Source organism: Solanum verrucosum, unplaced genomic scaffold, assembly GCF_900185275.1.
Source record: "Solanum verrucosum unplaced genomic scaffold, falcon-dt-bn FXZP01000112.1, whole genome shotgun sequence".
Classification (NCBI taxonomy): domain Eukaryota; kingdom Viridiplantae; phylum Streptophyta; class Magnoliopsida; order Solanales; family Solanaceae; genus Solanum; species Solanum verrucosum.
In genome coordinates this window covers 78314-103600 of record NW_026020441.1, presented here as the reverse complement: position 1 = coordinate 103600, position 25287 = coordinate 78314, and the positions used below count along the sequence as shown (strand labels likewise).

Here is a 25287-nt window from a genome sequence, read left to right as displayed (position 1 = left end):
CCTTGATGTTAGGTGTTTACTATGTATGAAAGTGTGTGAATCATGCTAGTATGAAAGTGTATGAATCATGCTAAGTAATGTCCTTGTAAGTTGTAAAAGTGATGAATATTAAAACTAATGTTGAGAGACAAACTGCTGCCAACTCTAAAATAGTGCATTTCACATCCATTATTTTGATTGCTTACAATAGATAGTGGTAGCCGCTAACCCATAAAGAAAACTACTTTACGAACAAAACGATTCTGGCATAACTTTTTCAACCAATCTACATAACATTTACTACATAAAGAACTCTCTATAAATCCAAGATAGTATCACAATGATCAACAAAACTCGATATTTCCTCCTAATCTTTTCCTTTTCTTCATCATGTTTTTTTATCCTCTTTTGTAATCCCGAAATAGCAATTCTAGCGTGTTCAGTATAATCAAGTTCACACCACCTAAAAAACTTGCATCCAACCTGTTTAAGAAGAACAAATTCACTATCAAAATTGAATCTTGAGAACTAAAATTTAAACCAAAAAAGATGTTTTAAACGAAACCATACCCGACCATCTTCACATCCAAGAAACCAACGACCTGGATTGTTTGCAGACCAAGAAATCTTCATTATAGCTCTTTTTCCACAATGACAAAAAAAATTAGAATCCATTTGCACTAAATATGAGCACAAATCGTTTTAAAGAGAGGAAAAAACTTGGTTTGAAAGAGGAGGAAAAGAGAAATGAGATTTTGATTTGGAAATATAAAGAAATATATATAAAAGGGATTCATTAAGGGTAGGATTGTCATTTCAGCATTTTTTTACCGTTGTGGGCCTCGAAAATAACTCCCAACTCGCGCAGAATTCGTGCATATCACGCATTTTGCCAGGTAGGACTCGCGTGTTTATCTATTAAAAGGTTGGATAGTTAAAGTGCCTATTTGTGCACTATAAAAGTTGAAGGTCAAAGTTAAAATTTGAAGCCAAGTTTAGGGTCTAATATATGTATTATGCCATTTTTAAAAATGTAAAATCAAACCCAAATAAAATCGATTTAGTTCAATTTTTCAACTTGGATAATATTTACCCGAGAACGCCCCTAGTTGGAGTATAAAATGGGACTCAATCGACAATATTAGTCCACAAGTGAAAAGAAACAAAATCCTTGTACTAAACATGGACAAGACGCCTCATGCAGTGTGTGTACCATTTCCTGTACAAGGTCATGTAATACCATTCATGAAATTAGCCAAAATTTTGCACTCAAGAGGTTTCTATGTAACATTTGTCAACACTGAATATAACCATAGACGTCTAATCCAATCCCAAGGCCCTGACTTTGAGAAAAGCTTCCAGGATTTCAAATTTGAAACTATCCCGGAAGGATTGCCACCATCAGATCGCCATGCAACTCAAGATCCTGTTTTTTTATGTGACTCGATAAGGAAGAATTGCTTGACTCCTTTTCGGGATTTACTATCAAAGCTTATTTCATCACCTGTCATTCCACCAATTTCTTGTATAATATCAGATGGGATGATGAGCTTTGCCATTAAGGCAGCACAAGAATTTGGCATCCTTGATGTCCAATTTTGGACAGCCTCAGCTTGTGGTTATATGGGATACCTTCAATTTGATGAACTAAGAAGAAGAGGGATTATCCCGTTTAAAGGTTCGTCCTCAGACCTCAACCTCATACTCCCTCCATTTCAAATTGTTTGTTTTATTTTTCTGTTTAGTCAGTTTAAAAAGAATGGCTCTTTTCTTTTCTTCTCTTTAATTCTAACTTTCCATAAGACATATTTAAGACCACATGATTAAAGAACATTTTGGTACATTCTACATGTCTTTAGTTTAAGACCATAAGATTTAAAAGTCTTATTTACTTAGTTCAACTCTGTGACAATTCACAACCAAACAAACAATTTGAAACCGATGCAGATGGAGCTTACAGATAATAAGTTCATATGAATTCAATATTTTCGATATGAAACTATATATATGTGAAAAGCTATTTGTGGAACAGATGACAGTTTCATGGAGGATGGTACACTGGATACAATTGTCGATGGGATTCCAGGAATGAGCAACATTAGGTTGAAGGACTTGCCAAGCTTTATCAGGACTACTGATCCAGATGATATTCTGTTAAACTATTTAGGCGATGAAGCACAAAATAGCTTGAAATCTTCTGCAATGATCATCAACACATTCACTGAATTGGAACGCGAAGTCCTAGAAGCAATTGAGGCTAGATTCCCAAATATTTATGTTACAGGTCCACTTTCATTGATGGAAAAAACTATCCCAGAAAGCAAATTGAGCTCATTTAGGCCAAGTTTATGGAAAGAAGAATTTCAATGTCTTGAATGGTTAGATAAACTGGAACAAAGTTCAGTAATTTATGTGAATTATGGATGTATGACTTTAATGTCAGACCATCACCTGAAAGAATTTGCGTGGGGACTTGCCAATAGCAAGCACCCATTCTTGTGGATCGTTAGGCCCGACATAGTGATGGGGGATTCAGCCGTGTTGCCTGATGAGTTTCTTGAAGAGATTAAAGACAGCGGATTATTAGCAAGCTGGTGCCCACAAAATCAAGTTCTTTCCCATCCATCTATTGGCTTTTTTCTAACACATTGTGGATGGAACTCTATGATTGAAAGCATAGGTTCCGGGGTTCCTCTAATTTGCTGGCCATTCTTTGCTGAGCAACAAACAAATTGTCGATATGCTTGTGCAGAGTGGGGAATAGGTGTCGAAGTCAATCAAGATGTCAAGCGCGAAGAAATTGAAGCAATTATTAAGGATATGTTGGAAGGTGAAAAAGGTAAGGAGTTGAAAGGCAGGGCGTTGGAGTGGAAGAAGAAAGCAGCAGAAGCAATTGATATTGGAGGGCCTTCATGGAAACATTTTGATACATTCTTGGAAAAACTTCTTCTTAACAGGGAATAGCATTGAATGAAAAACTTCATCCTTTTAAACAAACAATTTCTAAGCAGGAGAAAAGCCTAATCAGCAAGAGTTAGCTAATTTTGTTTCCATTAAATAAAAAATTATCTGAATCAGTAAAAGAATACAGAGCTGAATGTTAGTAGAGGCTTCGAGATAGACATATGAGCTTTACCTTGTTTTCAAATAAACTCACTCTTGAGTATTAAGTTTTATATTTCAGACTACTCAATTATTTCATTTTAACTTCCACATTCAGCTATCCTCAGTTATTGTTTATGTAAATCATAGTGTCATGCCAGATCATGCATTGCTTTGAATTACTTGTGGCTCTAAGCACCATATTACGACTAGGGTGTAAGTTTAAATGAATGGTTCATTGATAATTTTAACCCTTATATAAGGGTCTGAAAAATAACCCAACTTTGGTCGAATTTGTTGTTGTGATACTAAACTTTCATGAGAATCTATTACTCACTAGACTATTTAATACCGTATTTTAAAAATATGATATTAAATAGTCTAGGAAGGTAATAGGTCCTCATGAAAGTTTAGTATCGCAACAACAAATCCGATCAAAGTTGGGATATTTTTCAAATCTTTATCCCTAATAATAATAATAATAATAAAGATGTGGGTCAACCCTATTATCTCTTCTTTTTTTTTGTTGCGTTGTTCTGGCTGAGTAGAAAGTAGGATTATTATTTTCTTAATCTTCAAACAGAAGTCAGCAACATTAAAGATTTCATTGTCAGATAACTGAGATTTCATAAACAGCTTCAATTCGAAGAGATAAATTATTGATTTCAATGAAGAAAAAGACATCAATTATTTATAACATTATTTGAAGGGGGAACTCAAGTCATATTTGATATTGCTAGTGTTTAATTTTGTCGGATTTGGAAGACAAGTTCATGGATAGATTATGGTATAATGATGATCGAGAATTATTGGAGGTTTAGTTATGAAATAATCATAACCTAATATCATTGAATATAAAGAACAGAATGGTTTGGATGATGAGCATTAACATCATTGTTGGGTTGTGAAAGAAGAATTAAAAAAAGGATTTCAATCTGCAAATTCATACTTGCAGTAACGTTTTTGGACTTGCAAAAACATGGCCAATCATTACACAATGATGGTCAAATGATTGTCAGTTATGAATAAGTCATTATAGATTAAAATGAATAGATAATTGGGTTTAAGAAGTTCCAATAAGTAAAGACAAAAAGATTATCAATCTTAATAAGCAAAGTCTACCAAACATGAGAATCAGGCACTCCGTTGCTACAAGGTTCACAACTTAGATAGTCATAGCTTCTGGTACATCTTTATGTTATGAATACTAATACTGTGTTAAAAAGACATATTAATGTACTTTGTAAAGTCTGAATTAATTTTTGTTGGTTAGTATATGATGTATCTAGTGAGAGCTTTGAGGTGTTACAGATGGTATGAAACCAAGACTCACAGGTAATAGTAGGAAGACTTTTTTAAATCTCGTTTAGTATTTATTCACTTATGTCACTTATGTCACTAATTTTAATAATTTTCTCTAGTTTTGAGACTCTTCTCTTAAAATAGTGGTATTAACCTATGTGGGTTCAATCCGTGTAAAGACTAAGGTGTTAATATAGATTTGCAGAGCTCCAGTCATATCTCTGTTCCTCTAGAAGATTTCGTACATCTTTGACAAGCATGAACAGAAGAAGCATAATCGCCCTGAAGTAGTTCGATTTCAACCCCAAAAACGTTTCAAATTAGAGATCTTTCTGAAGATTAAAATGTCAATGGTGGTATCGATCTCTTCTGGGATTCATTCCATTGAAATTTAGATCTAAGAAAAGGTACCTAATTTATTGTAGGATGCAATTGTGGTAACGAGGTTGAATGGGTTTGATGAAAATACCAGTTTCATTTAACTTCTCAAATTGGAACGCATAGATGAAGAAGAACACTTTGGAGCTGCCGAAAATTTCACAGTACCTTATCGTCATGTTTCTATGCGATTTCGAGCTTGGGAGCTCTTCTCCGACATTGGAGTTTTCTTTAGAAATTTCATGCGTCTGTTGACTTCTTTCTTTTCCATATTTTACCTTGGTCATTTTACATAAACAATATATATTAACCTTATATTACCATTTATATTACTTCTTTCATTTCAAAAAGAATGATTTACTTATTTTTCGTATGTTTCAAAAAGAATGATCTTTTATTTTTTGATAATATTTTACTTTCAGTTTTTCATGTGTCATGTTTAAGGCCACAAGATTAAAGGGTAATTTTGTACATTTAACATAACTTTAATTTAGGATCATAAGATTCAAAAGTCTTTTTTATTTTAAAAAATTTTGTGTTAAAATCAAATTAGGTCATTCTTTATGAAACGGAAAGAGTAATATAATGTATTTTATCATTTATAACATTATGGCTCTCTCTTCCCTTTTTCTTCCTTTTTTTTTTTTTTTTTTTTTCTGTTTTTCTCTTTCTGGATCTCTCTCCTCTAGTCCCCTTCTTTTCTTTTCTTTTCTTTTTTCGTTTTTCTCTTTCTCCCTCTCTCCTTCATCTCCTTTTTTTTTTCAGAGCTTATAACTAAAACATTTCTCTTTCCCATTTATAGTAATATAAAAATAATGTATTATGTCATTTATAACATTTTTAGTACCGTTAATAAGAGAAAAAACAAATAACAGTTATAAAACCTTTTAAATTTAATTTATTATGCATATTGTAGGTATGTTTCAATGCATGTGGTGAATATATAACTAAAACATTTTTAATACACATATATAATAAGTATTATATGTAAATATCAAACATTTCGGTACTATTTAAATTAGTTTATATTGTTAGAAATGTATTATATTTGTTCTGGAATAATAACTATTGAATTTATAGTAATGTATAATATCAAATTCGAATTGTATTATAACTATCGTTTATATTTGTACAATTTTTGTAACATCCAGCAATGTGAAATAATTGAAGAGGCCTAGAATTGGAAATTTTCATTTTTTTGGAAAGGATTTAAAAATCTGGAAAATTTTTGGCTAAGTATGGAAAAGGTGAGTTTTTGGCCAACTTTGATCAGTCGTAACTTCTAGCTCATGATGAGTTAGGAGTGTTTCCAGTTATGGTTGCATAGCCCTCGGAATGGTCTTTCCAACGCCGCCGAGTTTGCTCAATTCCGAGTTCGTATAAGCGAGTTATGACCTTTGAAAGTTGGGCAGTTGACAAGGAAATCCGTCCGGGAATCATTAAGGGCATTTTGGTCTTTTCCCTAGCCTTTTATTTTGGTTATATAAATGTGCTAGGCTGATCATTTTGATCAGTTTTACCATTTTAAAAAGAAGTGAGAGTGAGGGTTTTGAGAGAAGAAGAAGAGAAGAAGAGGAGATCAAGCAAGGAGATCATCGTGGATTTTCTTCGGGGGTGATCCCTATCAAGGTATGTGAGCTTTTAGTGTTGGGTGATCCTTTCCCCCACACACCTAACCCTTTTTTTTCATTAAGAAAGGATTGGCTTTGTTGTTAAAGTTGTGAGTTGTTGTGGTTGAAGTTGTTAAAGTTGTTAAAGTTGTTAGTTGTGGTTGTTGTTGAAATTATTGTTGGTATTGTTGTTGATTGAAATGTTGAGATTCTTGATGATTTGGGACTTGTTTCCGGTTGGGGTTTTGAGTTGAAATCTATTGAATGTTGAGGGATTTCATGTTTCTAAGTGATTGGGGCTGGAACCCTTGAAGTTAGAAAGTTTAGAGTTGGTAACGTGAAGGAGAAAGTCGGGCAGCTTGCGAGGAGCACGTCCGCGTCCCGGACTTGTTCCCTCTGTGAACAAAATCTGCTCCGCGTCGCGGACAGGACGCGGACTCCACTGTTTTCAGAATTTATGTTCGAAGATTTTCTTTAGTTTGGCTGTCCCAAATCATTCCTAAACACCATGGGGTCCTTCCAAATACCAATCAAGTCCTTGAATCCATAATTAAATTCAAGAAAGTTAGGATCAAGTCAAGTGAAGTTAGAAGTCAAGTGGAGTTAGGACCAAGCTTAGAAGTTAAGCAAGTCAAAGCAAGTCTTTAAAGCTTTTCAAGAGTCGTTATTGAACGTCTTAACGTCGTTTCAAGTTTCAAGTTGAGTTAAGAGTTTCAAGTCAAGTCAAAAGTAAAGAGTTTAAGTAAAGTAAGGAGTAAAGAGTCGAGTCCATTTCTCCAAAGTTATTAGGGAACTATGTACTTCCCGAAGAAGTTCTAAATGTTTTTACATTTAAGTAAGAAAGGAGCCATGTTTTCCAAAAGAGCCTTTGGGCTAAGTTTTGAGTAATTATCTCAATCAAAGAAAGAAGTTATTTTAAAAGCATGAGCCAAAGTATTTTTGGGAGTAGTATTGAGCACCGAATTGGGGACACGAGTTCATATTAACTCAACTCTCCATAAGAACCATGCGCCAACATGGGACTTGACGTATCATTCTTTTTAGATGATCACGTAAGATTAGGCTAGTGGATCCATTAAGCAAAAGTTAAAGTAAGGTCCTATATCGATGGCAAGGTATAGGATGGTCCTTGGGCAACGTGAGGTAAAACGTTGTATCACCACTTAGTTTCATAGTGGTGGTTATCGGTTAGAGAAACTCCCACAGCAGTAAAAAGAGCTTGGTTCCTCGATAAGTTCTGCTTAGTATGGATGGGGGTATGGGACTTCATTCATGCATTGCACAAGTAGACTTTGAGAGGAAGCATGGTATTTTCATGATATTATAAATATGATTTTTACGTCATGTTTTAATAGTTTCAAAGGCTTTATATATTGCATGTGTCTCATTGCTTTATATTAAGTTCAGTTATTCTTGAGTGGTACAGAGCCAAGGTAAGTTCTCTTTTGTATCCCTTTTCAAGCTTAAGTTGTTTTTAGCGGTCCAGCTCGCATATTCGTACATTTCATGTACTGATGCCAATTGGCCTACATCGTTTTATGATGCAGACGCAGCTACCCAGGATCAACATTCTGCACGCCGTTGATCCAGTTGAGCACTCTAGAGTCAGTGGTGAGCCTCCTTGCTTCCAGAGGGCTCAGTTATTTTGTTCTCTTAGTTTTGTTTATTAGGGTGTTGCGGGGTCTGTCCCAACATCCATCTAAGTATTTTAGAGGCTTCATAGACAATCAGTCAGTTAGTTTTGAGTCTCTTATCTATGTATATATGTAAGTATTCTATTTTGAGACTCGAGTTGCCTTTTTGGCCAGATATGTATCATTTAAGTTGTTTATGTCTCTGCATAGCATTGAGTTATTCTGTTGAGTTGGTTTCCGCTGAGTTAAGAAAGCCAGGCCAAGGGTTCGCTTGGGGCCAGCAATGGTCTCCGAGTGCCGGTCCCGCCCAGGGTGTAGGCTCGGGGCGTGACAAACTTGGTATCAGAGCACAGAGTTCAAGAGTCCTAGGGAGTCTATGAAGCCGTGTCTGTAGAGTCCTAGTTATCGGTGTGAAGAGCGCCACATCTATAATTGGGAGGCTGCAACATTTAGGAAGATTTCTCATTTCTTTCGTACTCATCTCGTGCGTTAGAGTTTATCTCTAAAAAGTTTCTTTCTAATTCGTGCTTGCGCGTGTTTCAGAGGATCATACCTCCACGAAGAGCAGTCAAAGTTCGTCCAGCTATGAAGAGTGTTGAGGAACAAGAGTTACCAAGTGCCCAAGAAGTGCAAACCCAAGAAGAGATCAAGTATGTTGATCGTCGCGAAGCTATCCGGATATTAAGTCAAGTTGCGACCTATCATGTTGGGCAGAGAGATAATCGACACGAAGTGGTTGATACTTCAAGAATCCGTGAACTCTTAAGGATGAACCCACTAAGCTTCTCAGGTTCAAGTATTAGTGAGAATCTGGAGAATTTCATTGAGGAGCTTAAAAGGATATTTGATGTGATGCATGTTGCTGAGTCGGAGAGGGTGGAACTAGTTGCGTACCAATTGAAGGGTGTCCCTAGAATCTGGTTTGACCAATGGAAACAGAATAGGGCTGAGGATGCGCCAGCAGTAAGTTGGGTTGTGTTTGAGAGTGCTCTCATGGGGCGTTTCTTTCCTCGTGAGTTACGAGAGGCAAAGATAAAAGAGTTTCTCACCCTTAATACGGAGTCTATGAGTGTTCATGAGTATAGTCAGAAGTTCACACAACTTTCCCTCTATGCTCCGGAGATGGTTGCTGACATGAGGAGTAGGATGAGTTCATATGTTGCTGGGTTATCTCGTCAGTCAAGCAAGGAAGGCAAGGCAGCTATGCTGATAGGGGATATTGACCTAGCAAGATTCATGATTCATTTACAACAAGTTGGGGAGGATAAGTTGAAGGATAGAGAAGAGTCTAAGGATAAGAGGGCTAAGATAGTAGGGAACGAGTTCAGGCAACAAAAGAATGATGCTAATCAGTCATCCCTCCCACAAAAACAGAAGAGACCTGTTCCGCCATCTGCTAGTGTGCCTGCACTTGAGAACAAAGATGGGCATAAAAGAAATTCCTATAATTTCAGGGCTAGACCTGCCTATCTTCAAGGAAGTATAGTACCAAGGGGTAGTAAGGCTCCTTCATGTGCTAGGTGTGGTAGAACTCACCCAGGGAAGTGTCGTCAGGGCCAGACAGGTTGCTTTAAGTGTGGACAAGAGGGACACGTCATAAAGGAGTGCCCTAAGAGCAGGCAAGGTAGTGGAAATCTGAGCAGTAAGGCCCAATCTTCTTCAGTTGTCCCACCAGACAGGATGACACCTAGAGGAGCTACTTCTAGTACTGGTGGAGGGGCAAACCTCCTCTACGCAATCAACAGTCGCCAAGAGCAAGAGGATTCGCCAGATGTTGTCACTGGTATGATTCGAGTCTTTGACTTTGCTATTTATGCTTTACTAGACTTCAGAGCAAGTTTATCTTTTGAAATTTCTTAGGTTGCTATGAACTTTGATGTTATACCTGAGCAACCTAGTGAGCCAGTCATGGAGTGGAGTAGTAGTTTAGCAGTGCTGAAGGGTTGTTTCTTTTCGTACCTTAAGGCGAGAAAGTTAGTTTCGAAGGGATGTATCTATCACTTAGTCTGAGTTTATGACTCTAGTGTTGAGATACCTCATTTCCAGTCAGTTCATATAGTAAGAGATTTTCCAGAAGTTTTCCTGATGATCTACTTGGAATTCCTCCTGAGAGAGAAATAGATTTCGGCATAGATCTCATTCCAGATACTCGTCCCATCTCTATTCCGCCATATAGAATGGCACCAGCAGAGTTGAAGGAGTTGAACAAGCAGTTAAAGGATCTGTTAAAAAAAAAGGGTTTTATTTGACAAGGTGGACTCGGGGAACAACGAATTTTCAATGGTCTAAAGCTTGTGAGGAAGACTTTCAAGAATGAAAAGAGAAGTTGAGTACCGCCTAGTTAGGATATTTGGTTCTTGAGTACATCCTGAGTATCTGAATCTAAAATGGATTTGAGATCAATAGTCGAGTTTAGGCGGATCGGGGTGTAATGTGATGAGCTAGAGTTGGTTGTTGTAGTTTTGCTTCGAAGATATGGCGTCATTGTTGTATGATGTTCATGTGGGTGTGTTCACTTAAAATGGGCTTAGTCTCAGACAAAGAGAGTGGTTAAGGTACTCAAGGATGATGATATGAGTTTTCTTTATCACCCTGGTAAGGTTAATGTCGTTACGAATTCTTTAAGCAAAGTTGTCTATGGGTAGCACCGCTCATATTGGAGAAGAAAAGGGAGAGTTAGCAAAAAATATGTGCACAGACTTGCACGCTTGGGAGTCAGACTTATAGATTTTGTAGAATGAGGAATAGAAGTGACGAGCGGGGCCGAGTTATCATTAGTGTCAGAAGTAGAAGGTGAGAAAGACTCAGACCATGTTCATAAGCAGTGATGGCTTTTGAACAAGGGGGAGATATCAAGGCGGATTGTGGAATTGATTCCAAGGATAAGTGAGATGATTACCTATCTTACATGGAGTCGCTTACAACGATAGTTACCAGTCTAGCACCCATATGGCTCGTTATGAAGTTTTATGGGAGAAGATGTAGATCTCTTGTTGAGATGGTTTGAAGTTAGTAAAGCAGGGTTGATAGGACCAGAGTTAGTTCATCAAGCTATGGAGAAGGTGAAAGTGATTCAAGAGAGGTTGAAAACGGAACAGAGTCGCCAGAAATCCTACACTGATGTTAGGAGAAGGGCATTAGAGTTTGAAGTAGGTGATTGGGTATATTTGAAGGTTTCACCCATGAAGGGGGTTATGAGGTTTGGTAAGAAGGGGAAACTTAGTCCCCGGTATATCGGACCTTATCGCATAGTCCAGAGGGTCGGCAGTGTGGCTTACGAGTTAGAGCTACCACAAGAGCTAGCAGCGGTCCATCCGGTATTTCACATCTCTATGTTGAAAAAGTGCATAGGTGATCCTTCATTGATCCTACCGACTGAAAGTGTTAAGATCAAGGATAACTTATCTTATGAGGAGGTGCCGGTTCAGATTTTAGATCGCCAAGTTCGTAGGTTGAGAACGAAAGATGTGGCATCAGTCAAGGTCCTTTGGAGGAACCAATTTGTTGAGGAAGCCACTTGGGAAGCCGAAGAGGACATGAAGAAGAGATATCCTCATATTTTTGAATCCGGAGGGAATGCGGATTAAGGTATTAATTTCCTTCTTAGTGCTCTTTAATATATAATGGGCATGTTGTTGTTGTTGTTGTTTGCATGATTGCTTGTTGGGTGTTTGAGTTTGATGTTACACCCTTAGTTTTGTAAAAGTAACCTCATTCGAGGACGAATGTTCCCAAGGGGGAGATATTGTAACATCCAGCAATGTGAAATAATTGAAGAGGCCTAGAATTGGAAATTTTCATTTTTTTGGAAAGGATTTAAAAATCTGGAAAATTTTTGGCTAAGTATGGAAAAGGTGAGTTTTTGGCCAACTTTGATCAGTCGTAACTTCTAGCTCATGATGATTTAGGAGTGTTTCCAGTTATGGTTGCATAGCCCTCGGAATGGTCTTTCCAACGCCGCCGAGTTTGCTCAATTCCGAGTTCGTATAAGCGAGTTATGACCTTTGAAAGTTGGGCAGTTGACAAGGAAATCCGTCCGGGAATCATTAAGGGCATTTTGGTCTTTTCCCTAGCCTTTTATTTTGGTTATATAAATGTGCTAGGCTGATCATTTTGATCAGTTTTACCATTTTAAAAAGAAGTGAGAGTGAGGGTTTTGAGAGAAGAAGAAGAGAAGAAGAGGAGATCAAGCAAGGAGATCATCGTGGATTTTCTTCGGGGGTGATCCCTATCAAGGTATGTGAGCTTTTAGTGTTGGGTGATCCTTTCCCCCACACACCTAACCCTTTTTTTTCATTAAGAAAGGATTGGCTTTGTTGTTAAAGTTGTGAGTTGTTGTGGTTGAAGTTGTTAAAGTTGTTAAAGTTGTTAGTTGTGGTTGTTGTTGAAATTATTGTTGGTATTGTTGTTGATTGAAATGTTGAGATTCTTGATGATTTGGGACTTGTTTCCGGTTGGGGTTTTGAGTTGAAATCTATTGAATGTTGAGGGATTTCATGTTTCTAAGTGATTGGGGCTGGAACCCTTGAAGTTAGAAAGTTTAGAGTTGGTAACGTGAAGGAGAAAGTCGGGCAGCTTGCGAGGAGCACGTCCGCGTCCCGGACTTGTTCCCTCTGTGAACAAAATCTGCTCCGCGTCGCGGACAGGACGCGGACTCCACTGTTTTCAGAATTTATGTTCGAAGATTTTCTTTAGTTTGGCTGTCCCAAATCATTCCTAAACACCATGGGGTCCTTCCAAATACCAATCAAGTCCTTGAATCCATAATTAAATTCAAGAAAGTTAGGATCAAGTCAAGTGAAGTTAGAAGTCAAGTGGAGTTAGGACCAAGCTTAGAAGTTAAGCAAGTCAAAGCAAGTCTTTAAAGCTTTTCAAGAGTCGTTATTGAACGTCTTAACGTCGTTTCAAGTTTCAAGTTGAGTTAAGAGTTTCAAGTCAAGTCAAAAGTAAAGAGTTTAAGTAAAGTAAGGAGTAAAGAGTCGAGTCCATTTCTCCAAAGTTATTAGGGAACTATGTACTTCCCAAAGAAGTTCTAAATGTTTTTACATTTAAGTAAGAAAGGAGCCATGTTTTCCAAAAGAGCCTTTGGGCTAAGTTTTGAGTAATTATCTCAATCAAAGAAAGAAGTTATTTTAAAAGCATGAGCCAAAGTATTTTTGGGAGTAGTATTGAGCACCGAATTGGGGACACGAGTTCATATTAACTCAACTCTCCATAAGAACCATGCGCCAACATGGGACTTGACGTATCATTCTTTTTAGATGATCACGTAAGATTAGGCTAGTGGATCCATTAAGCAAAAGTTAAAGTAAGGTCCTATATCGATGGCAAGGTATAGGATGGTCCTTGGGCAACGTGAGGTAAAACGTTGTATCACCACTTAGTTTCATAGTGGTGGTTATCGGTTAGAGAAACTCCCACAGCAGTAAAAAGAGCTTGGTTCCTCGATAAGTTCTGCTTAGTATGGATGGGGGTATGGGACTTCATTCATGCATTGCACAAGTAGACTTTGAGAGGAAGCATGGTATTTTCATGATATTATAAATATGATTTTTACATCATGTTTTAATAGTTTCAAAGGCTTTATATATTGCATGTGTCTCATTGCTTTATATTAAGTTCAGTTATTCTTGAGTTGTACAGAGCCAAGGTAAGTTCTCTTTTGTATCCCTTTTCAAGCTTAAGTTGTTTTTAGCGGTCCAGCTCGCATATTCGTACATTCCATGTACTGATGCCAATTGGCCTACATCGTTTTATGATGCAGACGCAGCTACCCAGGATCAACATTCTGCACGCCGTTGATCCAGTTGAGCACTCTAGAGTCAGTGGTGAGCCTCCTTGCTTCCAGAGGGCTCAGTTATTTTGTTCTCTTAGTTTTGTTTATTAGGGTGTTGCGGGGTCTGTCCCAACATCCATCTAAGTATTTTAGAGGCTTCATAGACAGTCAGTCAGTTAGTTTTGAGTCTCTTATCTATGTATATATGTAAGTATTCTATTTTGAGACTCGAAATGCCTTTTTGGCCAGATATGTATCATTTAACTTGTTTATGTCTCTGCATAGCATTGAGTTATTCTGTTGAGTTGGTTTCCGCTGAGTTAAGAAAGCCAGGCCAAGGGTTCGCTTGGGGCCAGCAATAGTCTCCGAGTGCCGGTGTAACGACTCGGAAAATGATAGGTTAAGCAAGAGCCTATGACTTTGTGTTGACTTTATAATGAGATTCTATGAGGGGTTTTTATGTAATTTCATTTTAATTGTGTTACATCCGACAATTTAAAATGAATATGAAGTAGCTTGAAATTGGAAGTAGTCACTTTTGGAAAAAGTTCAGAACCTGGAAATTTGGTTAAGTGTGGGAAATCAGTGAGTTTTTGGCCAACTTTGAGCAGTCATAACTCCTAGATCAGGATGATCCAGGAGTATTTCCATTTATTTTTGGAAATCCCTTGGAACGATCTTTCCAACGCCACCGAGTTTGCTCGATTCCGAGTTCGTATGAGCGAGTTATGCCCTTTGAAAGTTGGGCAGTGAGCAAGGAGTCCGTCCGGAAATTTAAGGGCATTTTGGTCTTTTCACAAATCTTTTCTTTTGAGGTTATATTATTGTGTTAGGCTGATTGTGGATCATTTTTGTTCCATTTTAAAAGAGTAAGAGTTAGGGTCCTTGAGTGAAGAAGAGAAGAAGAGGGGAAGAAGAAGAAGAAGAAGTTGGAGCTAGGATTGAAGATTTTGAGTTCCTTCTTCTTCAATTCTCGTGGGTTTTCAACTTAGAGGTATGGGGATTCTTTATCCTTGATTATTCTTACTTTCAAGGAGATCAATTCAAATGATTCAAAGTTCTTCCAAAAACACAAAAATCCTAATTTCGATTCTAAGCATGGGTTCTTGCATTAAATGATTTTTTTTTATGATTTACGTTATTAATGGTGTCTATTGATGGTTTTAAGAAAGAAATTTCCATGAACCCATGTCTTGACAAGTTTCCTAAAGTTGTCTTATGAAATGGGTTTATTATTTATGATTGAATGATGATGGAAGTATGCTTGGAGTGAGTTGAATAGTTGACTTCTATTATTATCTATGCTTATCTATTGTGAATTGTTGGAGAGTTGAGGAATGGTGATTGTGGCTTGGGAAAAAGGGTAAGTGGACCTAACTTCATTGTTAAGGTAGAATTGATATAGAATTGTGATAGATTGATGTGTGATCCACTTATGGTGGAGGTGTTTACTTATTGAATATATTGTGTTTATGGCCTTGGAGGCATTATATGAGGAATTGAAGTGTTGACATGATATTATATATGTGAATGGGATGTGAAGGACTTGAATGAGAATCAAATGAAGTAAAGGCAATCATGTTGTGAATATAAAGGTGTTCATGTGATCTCAAGGTGATCTTGTTTAAAGTGTTATTGTATTGTGATTGAAAGTGTGTCCTCTATTATTGTTCATATGTGATGATGATGGAATGTGAAGGAACTTTATAATGTGATGTGTGTCTTGACTTGGTAGACTTAGGTGCCTCTTCTTGATACATTAGAAGCTTTGTTGAATATGAATCGATAGGATATGGCATTCCTTTCGGATGTAAGTGACGAAACCTATTTTTGAGCTGGATAGTTTTTGGTATTTTAGGCATATCTCTTGCTCTAGAACTTAGTTTGCAGAGAATAAATATGATTTGGAAAGCTAACTCGTATACCTACAACTTTTATGTTTATGTAAAATTCTAATTTAACTGTTATGGATAGGAAATATGGGACGCAACATAGGGCAAGTTCTGCCCAGATTCCGAGAATTGAAATCCTGCATGACCAGCGGCTAGTGTCTTGACTATATCTTTTTGTACAAAATATATTTTGCGGTGATCCTTGTTTGTTTGCAACCCTAAGAGATGTATCTACATCTTTCATGAAGGTTATAAAGTCTAGTTCTGCCATTTTCCTTTTCAAATCTAAGATGCAACATGAGGTACTAGGCTGGCCAGATTCCCTGTTTTGGGAGCATAGTTGTATTTGTACATGCTAGGCTTACTTATGATGATGATCCTATTTTACGTCATCATTAATGAGCTAATAGAAGTTAAATAAGTTATGTAATTGTATTTCTAAGGTTGATATACTCGTGAACAAGTTGAGGTATGTGGGTTTGATTGTGGAAATCTTCCTTTCCACAAGTCCAACCATTTATCCTCTATTTCTACTTCAAGTTTATGGGTCCTTAAGATTATTTATGAACTCTTGAATTATGGAATTACTACTACACATCCTATTATGGTCTATTTTGCATATTATCAAGAAATGGAATTATTATGTGATGTTTATGGTTTTCATGCTTCCATGATCAAATTATGAAGGTTGATATATATGTATGTTGTTGGTGGGCTGATTTATATGGATTTTGGAATTGGTTGCCTAGTACAGGGGGTAGTAGGCCCGTATAACCATATCGAGGGGTTGGTACCTTGGTTGCCTAGTACGGGGGGTAGTAGGCCCGTATAACCATATCGAGGGGTTGGTACCTTGTTTGCCTAGTACGGGGGGTAGTAGGCCCGTATAACCATATCGAGGGGTTGGTACCTTGGTTGCCTAGTACGGGGGGTAGTAGGCCCGTATAACCATATCGAGGGGTTTGTACCTTGGTCCCTAGCTCGGGGGGTGGTAGGCCCGGGTAACCACATTGAGGGGTTTGTACCTCTTTCGCCTCTCCAAGGGGGTGGTAGGCCTTGGAAATACTATATTGATGGTCACTCGCCACACATGTACTACGCCCCACTAAATATGATTTATTTTATGTAAGCATCATTATACATTCTTAGTACTTAATTGTTGGTAGTATCTGGCTTAGTCATGAGGAAGTTTTGTGATGAGTTGAAGGAATTTGTGAAATGTGTGGTGATTTAGAAATGCTAGGTGTAATGAGTATAAAAGCCTAGTGTTTTTTTGATCCAGTATTAGGATGGAAGGAGGTGAATTTGAAAGAACTAGTATGAGTATTCTCCCAAGTGGGGGATAATATGACTAGATGGTAAGGCCCTTAAGTGTCTTTGATGTTCATGAGTTAGGCTTGATTGAAGTTTTATTTTAAGAGGTTTAGTGAATTAAAGAGTTGGGTAAGAATGGTTTTGGTAAGATTTATAGTATCTTCATTGAAATTTTTTATGAGATGTTAAGGTTGACCTTAGTTGGGTTTAACCTTAAGTGGGGGATGGTATGTTGAGTAGTGAAGTTGTTGAGAAGTGTTGATATCCTTACCTACTTCTATATGTGCTTACTCAAGCTTAAAAGAAAGAGTTCCTAGAAGCTTGGGTTATGTTTTGGAGTCTTATGTGAAAAAGAGTTTTCCATGGTTTCCTTATGTCATGCATGTTTTAAATGAATTCTTGTTAAATGAGAAAATGAGTTTTCATGAATTTTGTTCCTCATGTAATTATGCATCCATGATAAGTTGCCTAAATGTTGCATGAGTTGACTTATGAGCATGTTTAAAAGTGTTTTGATGATGTTGCCTAAAGTGCTTCTATGAGAAAGTTGCATAATGTGCATTTAGCATAAGTTGTCTATTTGCTTTATGAGGTGATAATGTGAGCATGCTTACTCGAGTTTTGGAGAAGGAAGTACCTCCAATGAAATGAAATGAGAAATGAGAAAAGGTAAAGATGATGCATAAGGAGTTAGTAGATGTTGTGCCTACTTTCTTGAATTGCATGAAGTTGTGTGGGACTTTCTATGTGGAGTTGATGTTTCCTCCTATATTTATGCATTTGTATTGATGTTGTATGCATGTTGATGGACTGTTTACTTGAGTCGTTACCCCTTATGTGTTTAAAGTGTCATTCGAGGACGAATGTTCCCAAGTGGGGGATAATGTAACGACTCGGAAAATGATAGGTTAAGCAAGAGCCTATGACTTTGTGTTGACTTTATAATGAGGTTCTATGAGGGGTTTTTATGTAATTTCATTTTAATTGTGTTACATCCGACAATTTAAAATGAATATGAAGTAGCTTGAAATTGGAAGTAGTCACTTTTGGAAAAAGTTCAGAACCTAGAAATTTGGTTAAGTGTGGGAAATCAGTGAGTTTTTGGCCAACTTTGAGCAGTCATAACTCCTAGCTCAGGATGATCCAGGAGTAGTTCCAGTTATGTTTGGAAATCCCTTGGAACGATCTTTCCAACGCCACTGAGTTTTATCGATTCCGAGTTCGTATGAGCGAGTTATTCCCTTTGAAAGTTAGGCAGTGAGCAAGGAGTCCGTCCGGAAATTTAAGGGCATTTTGGTCTTTTCACAAATCTTTTCTTTTGAGGTTATATTATTGTGTTAGGCTGATTGTGGATCATTTTTGTTCCATTTTAAAAGAGTAAGAGTTAGGGTCCTTGAGTGAAGAAGAGAAGAAGAGGGGAAGAAGAAGAAGAAGAAGTTGGAGCTAGGATTGAAGATTTTGAGTTCCTTCTTCTTCAATTCTCGTGGGTTTTCAACTTAGAGGTATGGGGATTCTTTATCCTTGATTATTCTTCCTTTCAAGGAGCTCAATTCAAATGATTCAAAGTTCTTCCAAAAACACAAAAATCCTAATTTCGATTCTAAGCATGGGTTCTTGCATTAAATGATTTTTTTTTATGATTTACGTTATTAATGGTGTCTATTGATGGTTTTAAGAAAGAAATTTCCATGAACCCATGTCTTGACAAGTTTCCTAAAGTTGGCTTATGAAGTGGGTTTATTATTTATGATTGAATGATGATGGAAGTATGCTTGGATTGAGTTGAATAGTTGACTTCTATTATTATCTATGCTTATCTATTGTGAATTGTTGGAGAGTTGAGGGATGGTGATTGTGGCTTGGGAAAAAGGGTAAGTGGACCTAACTTCATTGTTAAGGTAGAATTGATATAGAATTGTGATAGATTGATGTGTGATCCACTTATGGTGGAGGTGTTTACTTATTGAATGTATTGTGTTTATGGCCTTGGAGGCATTATATGAGGAATTGAAGTGTTGACATGATATTATATATGTGAATGGGATGTGAAGGACTTGAATGAGAATCAAATGAAGTAAAGGCAATCATGTTGTGAATATAAAGGTGTTCATGTGATCTCAAGGTGATCTTGTTTAAAGTGTTATTGTATTGTGATTGAAAGTGTGTCCTCTATTATTGTTCATATGTGATGATGATGGAATGTGAAGGAACTTTATAATGTGATGTGTGTCTTGACTTGGTAGACTTAGGTGCCTCTTCTTGATACATTAGAAGCTTTGTTGAATATGAATCGATAGGATATGGCATTCCTTTCGGATGTAAGTGACGAAACCTATTTTTGAGCTGGATAGTTTTTGGTATTTTAGGCATATCTCTTGCTCTAGAACTTAGTTTGCAGAGAATAAATATGATTTGGAAAGCTAACTCGTATACCTACAACTTTTATGTTTATGTAAAATTCTAATTTAACTGTTATGGATAGGAAATATGGGACGCAACATAGGGCAAGTTCTGCCCAGATTCCGAGAATTGAAATCCTGCATGACCAGCGGCTAGTGTCTTGACTATATCTTTTTGTACAAAATATATTTTGCGGTGATCCTTGTTTGTTTGCAACCCTAAGAGATGTATCTACATCTTTCATGAAGGTTATAAAGTCTAGTTCTGCCATTTTCCTTTTCAAATCTAAGATGCAACATGAGGTACTAGGCTGGCCAGATTCCCTGTTTTGGGAGCATAGTTGTATTTGTACATGCTAGGCTTACTTATGATGATGATCCTATTTTACGTCATCATTAATGAGCTAATAGAAGTTAAATAAGTTATGTAATTGTATTTCTAAGGTTGATATACTCGTGAACAAGTTGAGGTATGTGGGTTTGATTGTGGAAATCTTCCTTTCCACAAGTCCAACCATTTATCCTCTATTTCTACTTCAAGTTTATGGGTCCTTAAGATTATTTATGAACTCTTGAATTATGGAATTACTACTACACATCCTATTATGGTCTATTTTGCATATTATCAAGAAATGGAATTATTATGTGATGTTTATGGTTTTCATGCTTCCATGATCAAATTATGAAGGTTGATATATATGTATGTTGTTGGTGGGCTGATTTATATGGATTTTGGAATTGGTTGCCTAGTACAGGGGGTAGTAGGCCCGTATAACCATATCGAGGGGTTGGTACCTTGGTTGCCTAGTACGGGGGGTAGTAGGCCCGTATAACCATATCGAGGGTTGGTACCTTGTTTGCCTAGTACGGGGGGTAGTAGGCCCGTATAACCATATCGAGGGGTTGGTACCTTGGTTGCCTAGTACGGGGGGTAGTAGGCCCGTATAACCATATCGAGGGGTTTGTACCTTGGTCCCTAGCTCGGGGGGTGGTAGGCCCGGGTAACCACATTGAGGGGTTTGTACCTCTTTCGCCTCTCCAAGGGGGTGGTAGGCCTTGGAAATACTATATTGATGGTCACTCGCCACACATGTACTACGCCCCACTAAATATGATTTATTTTATGTAAGCATCATTATACATTCTTAGTACTTAATTGTTGGTAGTATCTGGCTTAGTCATGAGGAAGTTTTGTGATGAGTTGAAGGAATTTGTGAAATGTGTGGTGATTTAGAAATGCTAGGTGTAATGAGTATAAAAGCCTAGTGTTTTTTTGATCCAGTATTAGGATGGAAGGAGGTGAATTTGAAAGAACTAGTATGAGTATTCTCCCAAGTGGGGGATAATATGACTAGATGGTAAGGCCCTTAAGTGTCTTTGATGTTCATGAGTTAGGCTTGATTGAAGTTTTATTTTAAGAGGTTTAGTGAATTAAAGAGTTGGGTAAGAATGGTTTTGGTAAGATTTATAGTATCTTCATTGAAATTTTTTATGAGATGTTAAGGTTGACCTTAGTTGGGTTTAACCTTAAGTGGGGGATGGTATGTTGAGTAGTGAAGTTGTTGAGAAGTGTTGATATCCTTACCTACTTCTATATGTGCTTACTCAAGCTTAAAAGAAAGAGTTCCTAGAAGCTTGGGTTATGTTTTGGAGTCTTATGTGAAAAAGAGTTTTCCATGGTTTCCTTATGTCATGCATGTTTTAAATGAATTCTTGTTAAATGAGAAAATGAGTTTTCATGAATTTTGTTCCTCATGTAATTATGCATCCATGATAAGTTGCCTAAATGTTGCATGAGTTGACTTATGAGCATGTTTAAAAGTGTTTTGATGATGTTGCCTAAAGTGCTTCTATGAGAAAGTTGCATAATGTGCATTTAGCATAAGTTGTCTATTTGCTTTATGAGGTGATAATGTGAGCATGCTTACTCGAGTTTTGGAGAAGGAAGTACCTCCAATGAAATGAAATGAGAAATGAGAAAAGGTAAAGATGATGCATAAGGAGTTAGTAGATGTTGTGCCTACTTTCTTGAATTGCATGAAGTTGTGTGGGACTTTCTATGTGGAGTTGATGTTTCCTCCTATATTTATGCATTTGTATTGATGTTGTATGCATGTTGATGGACTGTTTACTTGAGTCGTTACCCCTTATGTGTTTAAAGTGTCATTCGAGGACGAATGTTCCCAAGTGGGGGATAATGTAACGACTCGGAAAATGATAGGTTAAGCAAGAGCCTATGACTTTGTGTTGACTTTATAATGAGGTTCTATGAGGGGTTTTTATGTAATTTCATTTTAATTGTGTTACATCCGACAATTTAAAATGAATATGAAGTAGCTTGAAATTGGAAGTAGTCACTTTTGGAAAAAGTTCAGAACCTAGAAATTTGGTTAAGTGTGGGAAATCAGTGAGTTTTTGGCCAACTTTGAGCAGTCATAACTCCTAGCTCAGGATGATCCAGGAGTAGTTCCAGTTATGTTTGGAAATCCCTTGGAACGATCTTTCCAACGCCACTGAGTTTTATCGATTCCGAGTTCGTATGAGCGAGTTATTCCCTTTGAAAGTTAGGCAGTGAGCAAGGAGTCCGTCCGGAAATTTAAGGGCATTTTGGTCTTTTCACAAATCTTTTCTTTTGAGGTTATATTATTGTGTTAGGCTGATTGTGGATCATTTTTGTTCCATTTTAAAAGAGTAAGAGTTAGGGTCCTTGAGTGAAGAAGAGAAGAAGAGGGGAAGAAGAAGAAGAAGAAGTTGGAGCTAGGATTGAAGATTTTGAGTTCCTTCTTCTTCAATTCTCGTGGGTTTTCAACTTAGAGGTATGGGGATTCTTTATCCTTGATTATTCTTCCTTTCAAGGAGCTCAATTCAAATGATTCAAAGTTCTTCCAAAAACACAAAAATCCTAATTTCGATTCTAAGCATGGGTTCTTGCATTAAATGATTTTTTTTATGATTTACGTTATTAATGGTGTCTATTGATGGTTTTAAGAAAGAAATTTCCATGAACCCATGTCTTGACAAGTTTCCTAAAGTTGGCTTATGAAGTGGGTTTATTATTTATGATTGAATGATGATGGAAGTATGCTTGGATTGAGTTGAATAGTTGACTTCTATTATTATCTATGCTTATCTATTGTGAATTGTTGGAGAGTTGAGGGATGGTGATTGTGGCTTGGGAAAAAGGGTAAGTGGACCTAACTTCATTGTTAAGGTAGAATTGATATAGAATTGTGATAGATTGATGTGTGATCCACTTATGGTGGAGGTGTTTACTTATTGAATGTATTGTGTTTATGGCCTTGGAGGCATTATATGAGGAATTGAAGTGTTGACATGATATTATATATGTGAATGGGATGTGAAGGACTTGAATGAGAATCAAATGAAGTAAAGGCAATCATGTTGTGAATATAAAGGTGTTCATGTGATCTCAAGGTGATCTTGTTTAAAGTGTTATTGTATTGTGATTGAAAGTGTGTCCTCTATTATTGTTCATATGTGATGATGATGGAATGTGAAGGAACTTTATAATGTGATGTGTGTCTTGACTTGGTAGACTTAGGTGCCTCTTCTTGATACATTAGAAGCTTTGTTGAATATGAATCGATAGGATATGGCATTCCTTTCGGATGTAAGTGACGAAACCTATTTTTGAGCTGGATAGTTTTTGGTATTTTAGGCATATCTCTTGCTCTAGAACTTAGTTTGCAGAGAATAAATATGATTTGGAAAGCTAACTCGTATACCTACAACTTTTATGTTTATGTAAAATTCTAATTTAACTGTTATGGATAGGAAATATGGGACGCAACATAGGGCAAGTTCTGCCCAGATTCCGAGAATTGAAATCCTGCATGACCAGCGGCTAGTGTCTTGACTATATCTTTTTGTACAAAATATATTTTGCGGTGATCCTTGTTTGTTTGCAACCCTAAGAGATGTATCTACATCTTTCATGAAGGTTATAAAGTCTAGTTCTGCCATTTTCCTTTTCAAATCTAAGATGCAACATGAGGTACTAGGCTGGCCAGATTCCCTGTTTTGGGAGCATAGTTGTATTTGTACATGCTAGGCTTACTTATGATGATGATCCTATTTTACGTCATCATTAATGAGCTAATAGAAGTTAAATAAGTTATGTAATTGTATTTCTAAGGTTGATATACTCGTGAACAAGTTGAGGTATGTGGGTTTGATTGTGGAAATCTTCCTTTCCACAAGTCCAACCATTTATCCTCTATTTCTACTTCAAGTTTATGGGTCCTTAAGATTATTTATGAACTCTTGAATTATGGAATTACTACTACACATCCTATTATGGTCTATTTTGCATATTATCATGAAATGGAATTATTATGTGATGTTTATGGTTTTCATGCTTCCATGATCAAATTATGAAGGTTGATATATATGTATGTTGTTGGTGGGCTGATTTATATGGATTTTGGAATTGGTTGCCTAGTACGGGGGGTAGTAGGCCCGTATAACCTTATCGAGGGGTTGGTACCTTGGTTGCCTAGTACGGGGGTAGTAGGCCCGTATAACCATATCGAGGGGTTGGTACCTTGGTTGCCTAGTACGGGGGGTAGTAGGCCCGTATAACCATATCGAGGGGTTTGTACCTTGGTCCCTAGCTCGGGGGGTGGTAGGCCCGGGTAACCACATTGAGGGGTTTGTACCTCTTTCGCCTCTCCAAGGGGGTGGTAGGCCTTGGAAATACTATATTGATGGTCACTCGCCACACATGTACTACGCCCCACTAAATATGATTTATTTTATGTAAGCATCATTATACATATCATCTCATTAATATGCTATCTATCAGGTATGATTATGCACGTTGCCTATAAAGTCCTTATCTAAGGTAATCTTGGGGAACACTTAAGTGTGCTTGAAGAGGATCGTGTGGGCGGTCACTTCTTGTCTCACTCAAGTGTGTCTTAAGGTTATATTAGGTAGAGGTCCTATGGTAATAAAAAGACATGTGTCCTTCTAAAGTTAAGCATGGGTTGTATATGGATTTATGTTAAGTATATGTATGGTTGGCTATGGTCTTATATGTTAATGTTGACTTGTATTATGTCTCTTATACTTGTAACGGAAAGGTTTTATCAAAGGATATGAAAGCATACATTTCTTGTAAATGTCCGTTGTGCATATTTTCTTGCATGGTCTCCATACTTAGTACTTAATTGTGCTAACCCCTTTCTTTCGCTTTTTGACTAAAGTGTAGGGATTTGGAGATGGTGATATGTCATGGCTACTTGTTAGGTTTTTAAGAGTTGAAGATGAAAACTTGGTGAGTCCTCATAGATTCGAGGGCAATAACCAACATGTTTCTTTTTTTATGTCTCTCTAGTATTTGCTTAAGTTTTGACTGGGCTTAGTCCCAATGTTATATTTAGGTATTAGATGGTTTTGAGACATATTGTATAAAGTCTAGAAAGTCTTCCGCTTGCTATTTATTGAAAGTATCTTCGTGTGTGAAGAAAGTTTTTAATTCCTTATGATTTTGGTGTCTATGCGATGAATGAATGCTAAGAGGCTTGTATTAGACCTCTTCGAGGTCGAGTACGCCGGTTACGACTAGGGGGTGCTCCCGGGTCGTGACAGCCGGTCCCGCCCAGGGTGTAGGCTCGGGGAGTGACAATCTTACTACAACTTTAATACATATTTTTTAGAGCTTCACCACTTCTTTTTCGGTAAATCACCACCACCAGACCACCGATTGTTTATGTTGCTCCCAATTGCACACGCAAGTAATATAGTGGCTTTTAAAAGAATCAGATTATCGAACCCAAATGACTTGTCAATTAACTATTTTTACTAAATTATACTAATCTAATTATTTATTTAAGATAGTCAAAAGAAAAGAATGCAAGAACAAAATAATAAAATTAC

At 37.1% G+C, this 25287-nt stretch overlaps 3 protein-coding genes across 3 annotated transcripts in view; all 3 read left to right on the top strand.

Moving 5' to 3' along the window:
* LOC125808456 (ras-related protein RABH1e) overlaps window positions 1-10797 on the top strand; it is a 942753-nt gene extending 931956 nt beyond the window's left edge. The window contains exon 7 of the mRNA XM_049488157.1: window positions 10784-10797. The gene's annotated coding sequence lies outside the window, so the exon portion shown is untranslated. The remainder of the gene's footprint in view (window positions 1-10783) is intronic.
* On the top strand, window positions 1161-2943 carry LOC125808416 (linamarin synthase 1-like). Its single transcript, XM_049488121.1, has 2 exons — window positions 1161-1657; window positions 2012-2943. Exons 1-2 carry the CDS (start codon window positions 1162-1164, stop codon window positions 2941-2943), a joined length of 1428 nt encoding a protein of 475 aa, XP_049344078.1. The 5' UTR covers window position 1161.
* Window positions 8591-9865, top strand: LOC125808444 (uncharacterized). Its single transcript, XM_049488144.1, has 3 exons — window positions 8591-8854; window positions 9128-9316; window positions 9422-9865. The coding sequence occupies exons 1-3, from the start codon at window positions 8591-8593 to the stop codon at window positions 9863-9865; spliced, it is 897 nt and encodes a 298-aa protein (XP_049344101.1).
* Window positions 10798-25287: the final 14490 nt, after the last annotated feature.

Bases quoted from the DNA above. Each gene is read 5' to 3' on its own strand.
- LOC125808416 (XM_049488121.1), top strand. From the start codon at position 1,162: ATGGACAAGACGCCTCATGCAGTGTGTGTACCATTTCCTGTACAAGGT. The intron at 1,658-2,011 runs GTTCGTCCTCAG...TTTGTGGAACAG, and splicing joins AGGGATTATCCCGTTTAAAG to ATGACAGTTTCATGGAGGAT.
- LOC125808444 (XM_049488144.1), top strand. From the start codon at position 8,591: ATGAAGAGTGTTGAGGAACAAGAGTTACCAAGTGCCCAAGAAGTGCAA. The intron at 8,855-9,127 runs GTGATGCATGTT...TATGCTCCGGAG, and splicing joins AGCTTAAAAGGATATTTGAT to ATGGTTGCTGACATGAGGAG. The intron at 9,317-9,421 runs GTAGGGAACGAG...CCTGCACTTGAG, and splicing joins AGGATAAGAGGGCTAAGATA to AACAAAGATGGGCATAAAAG.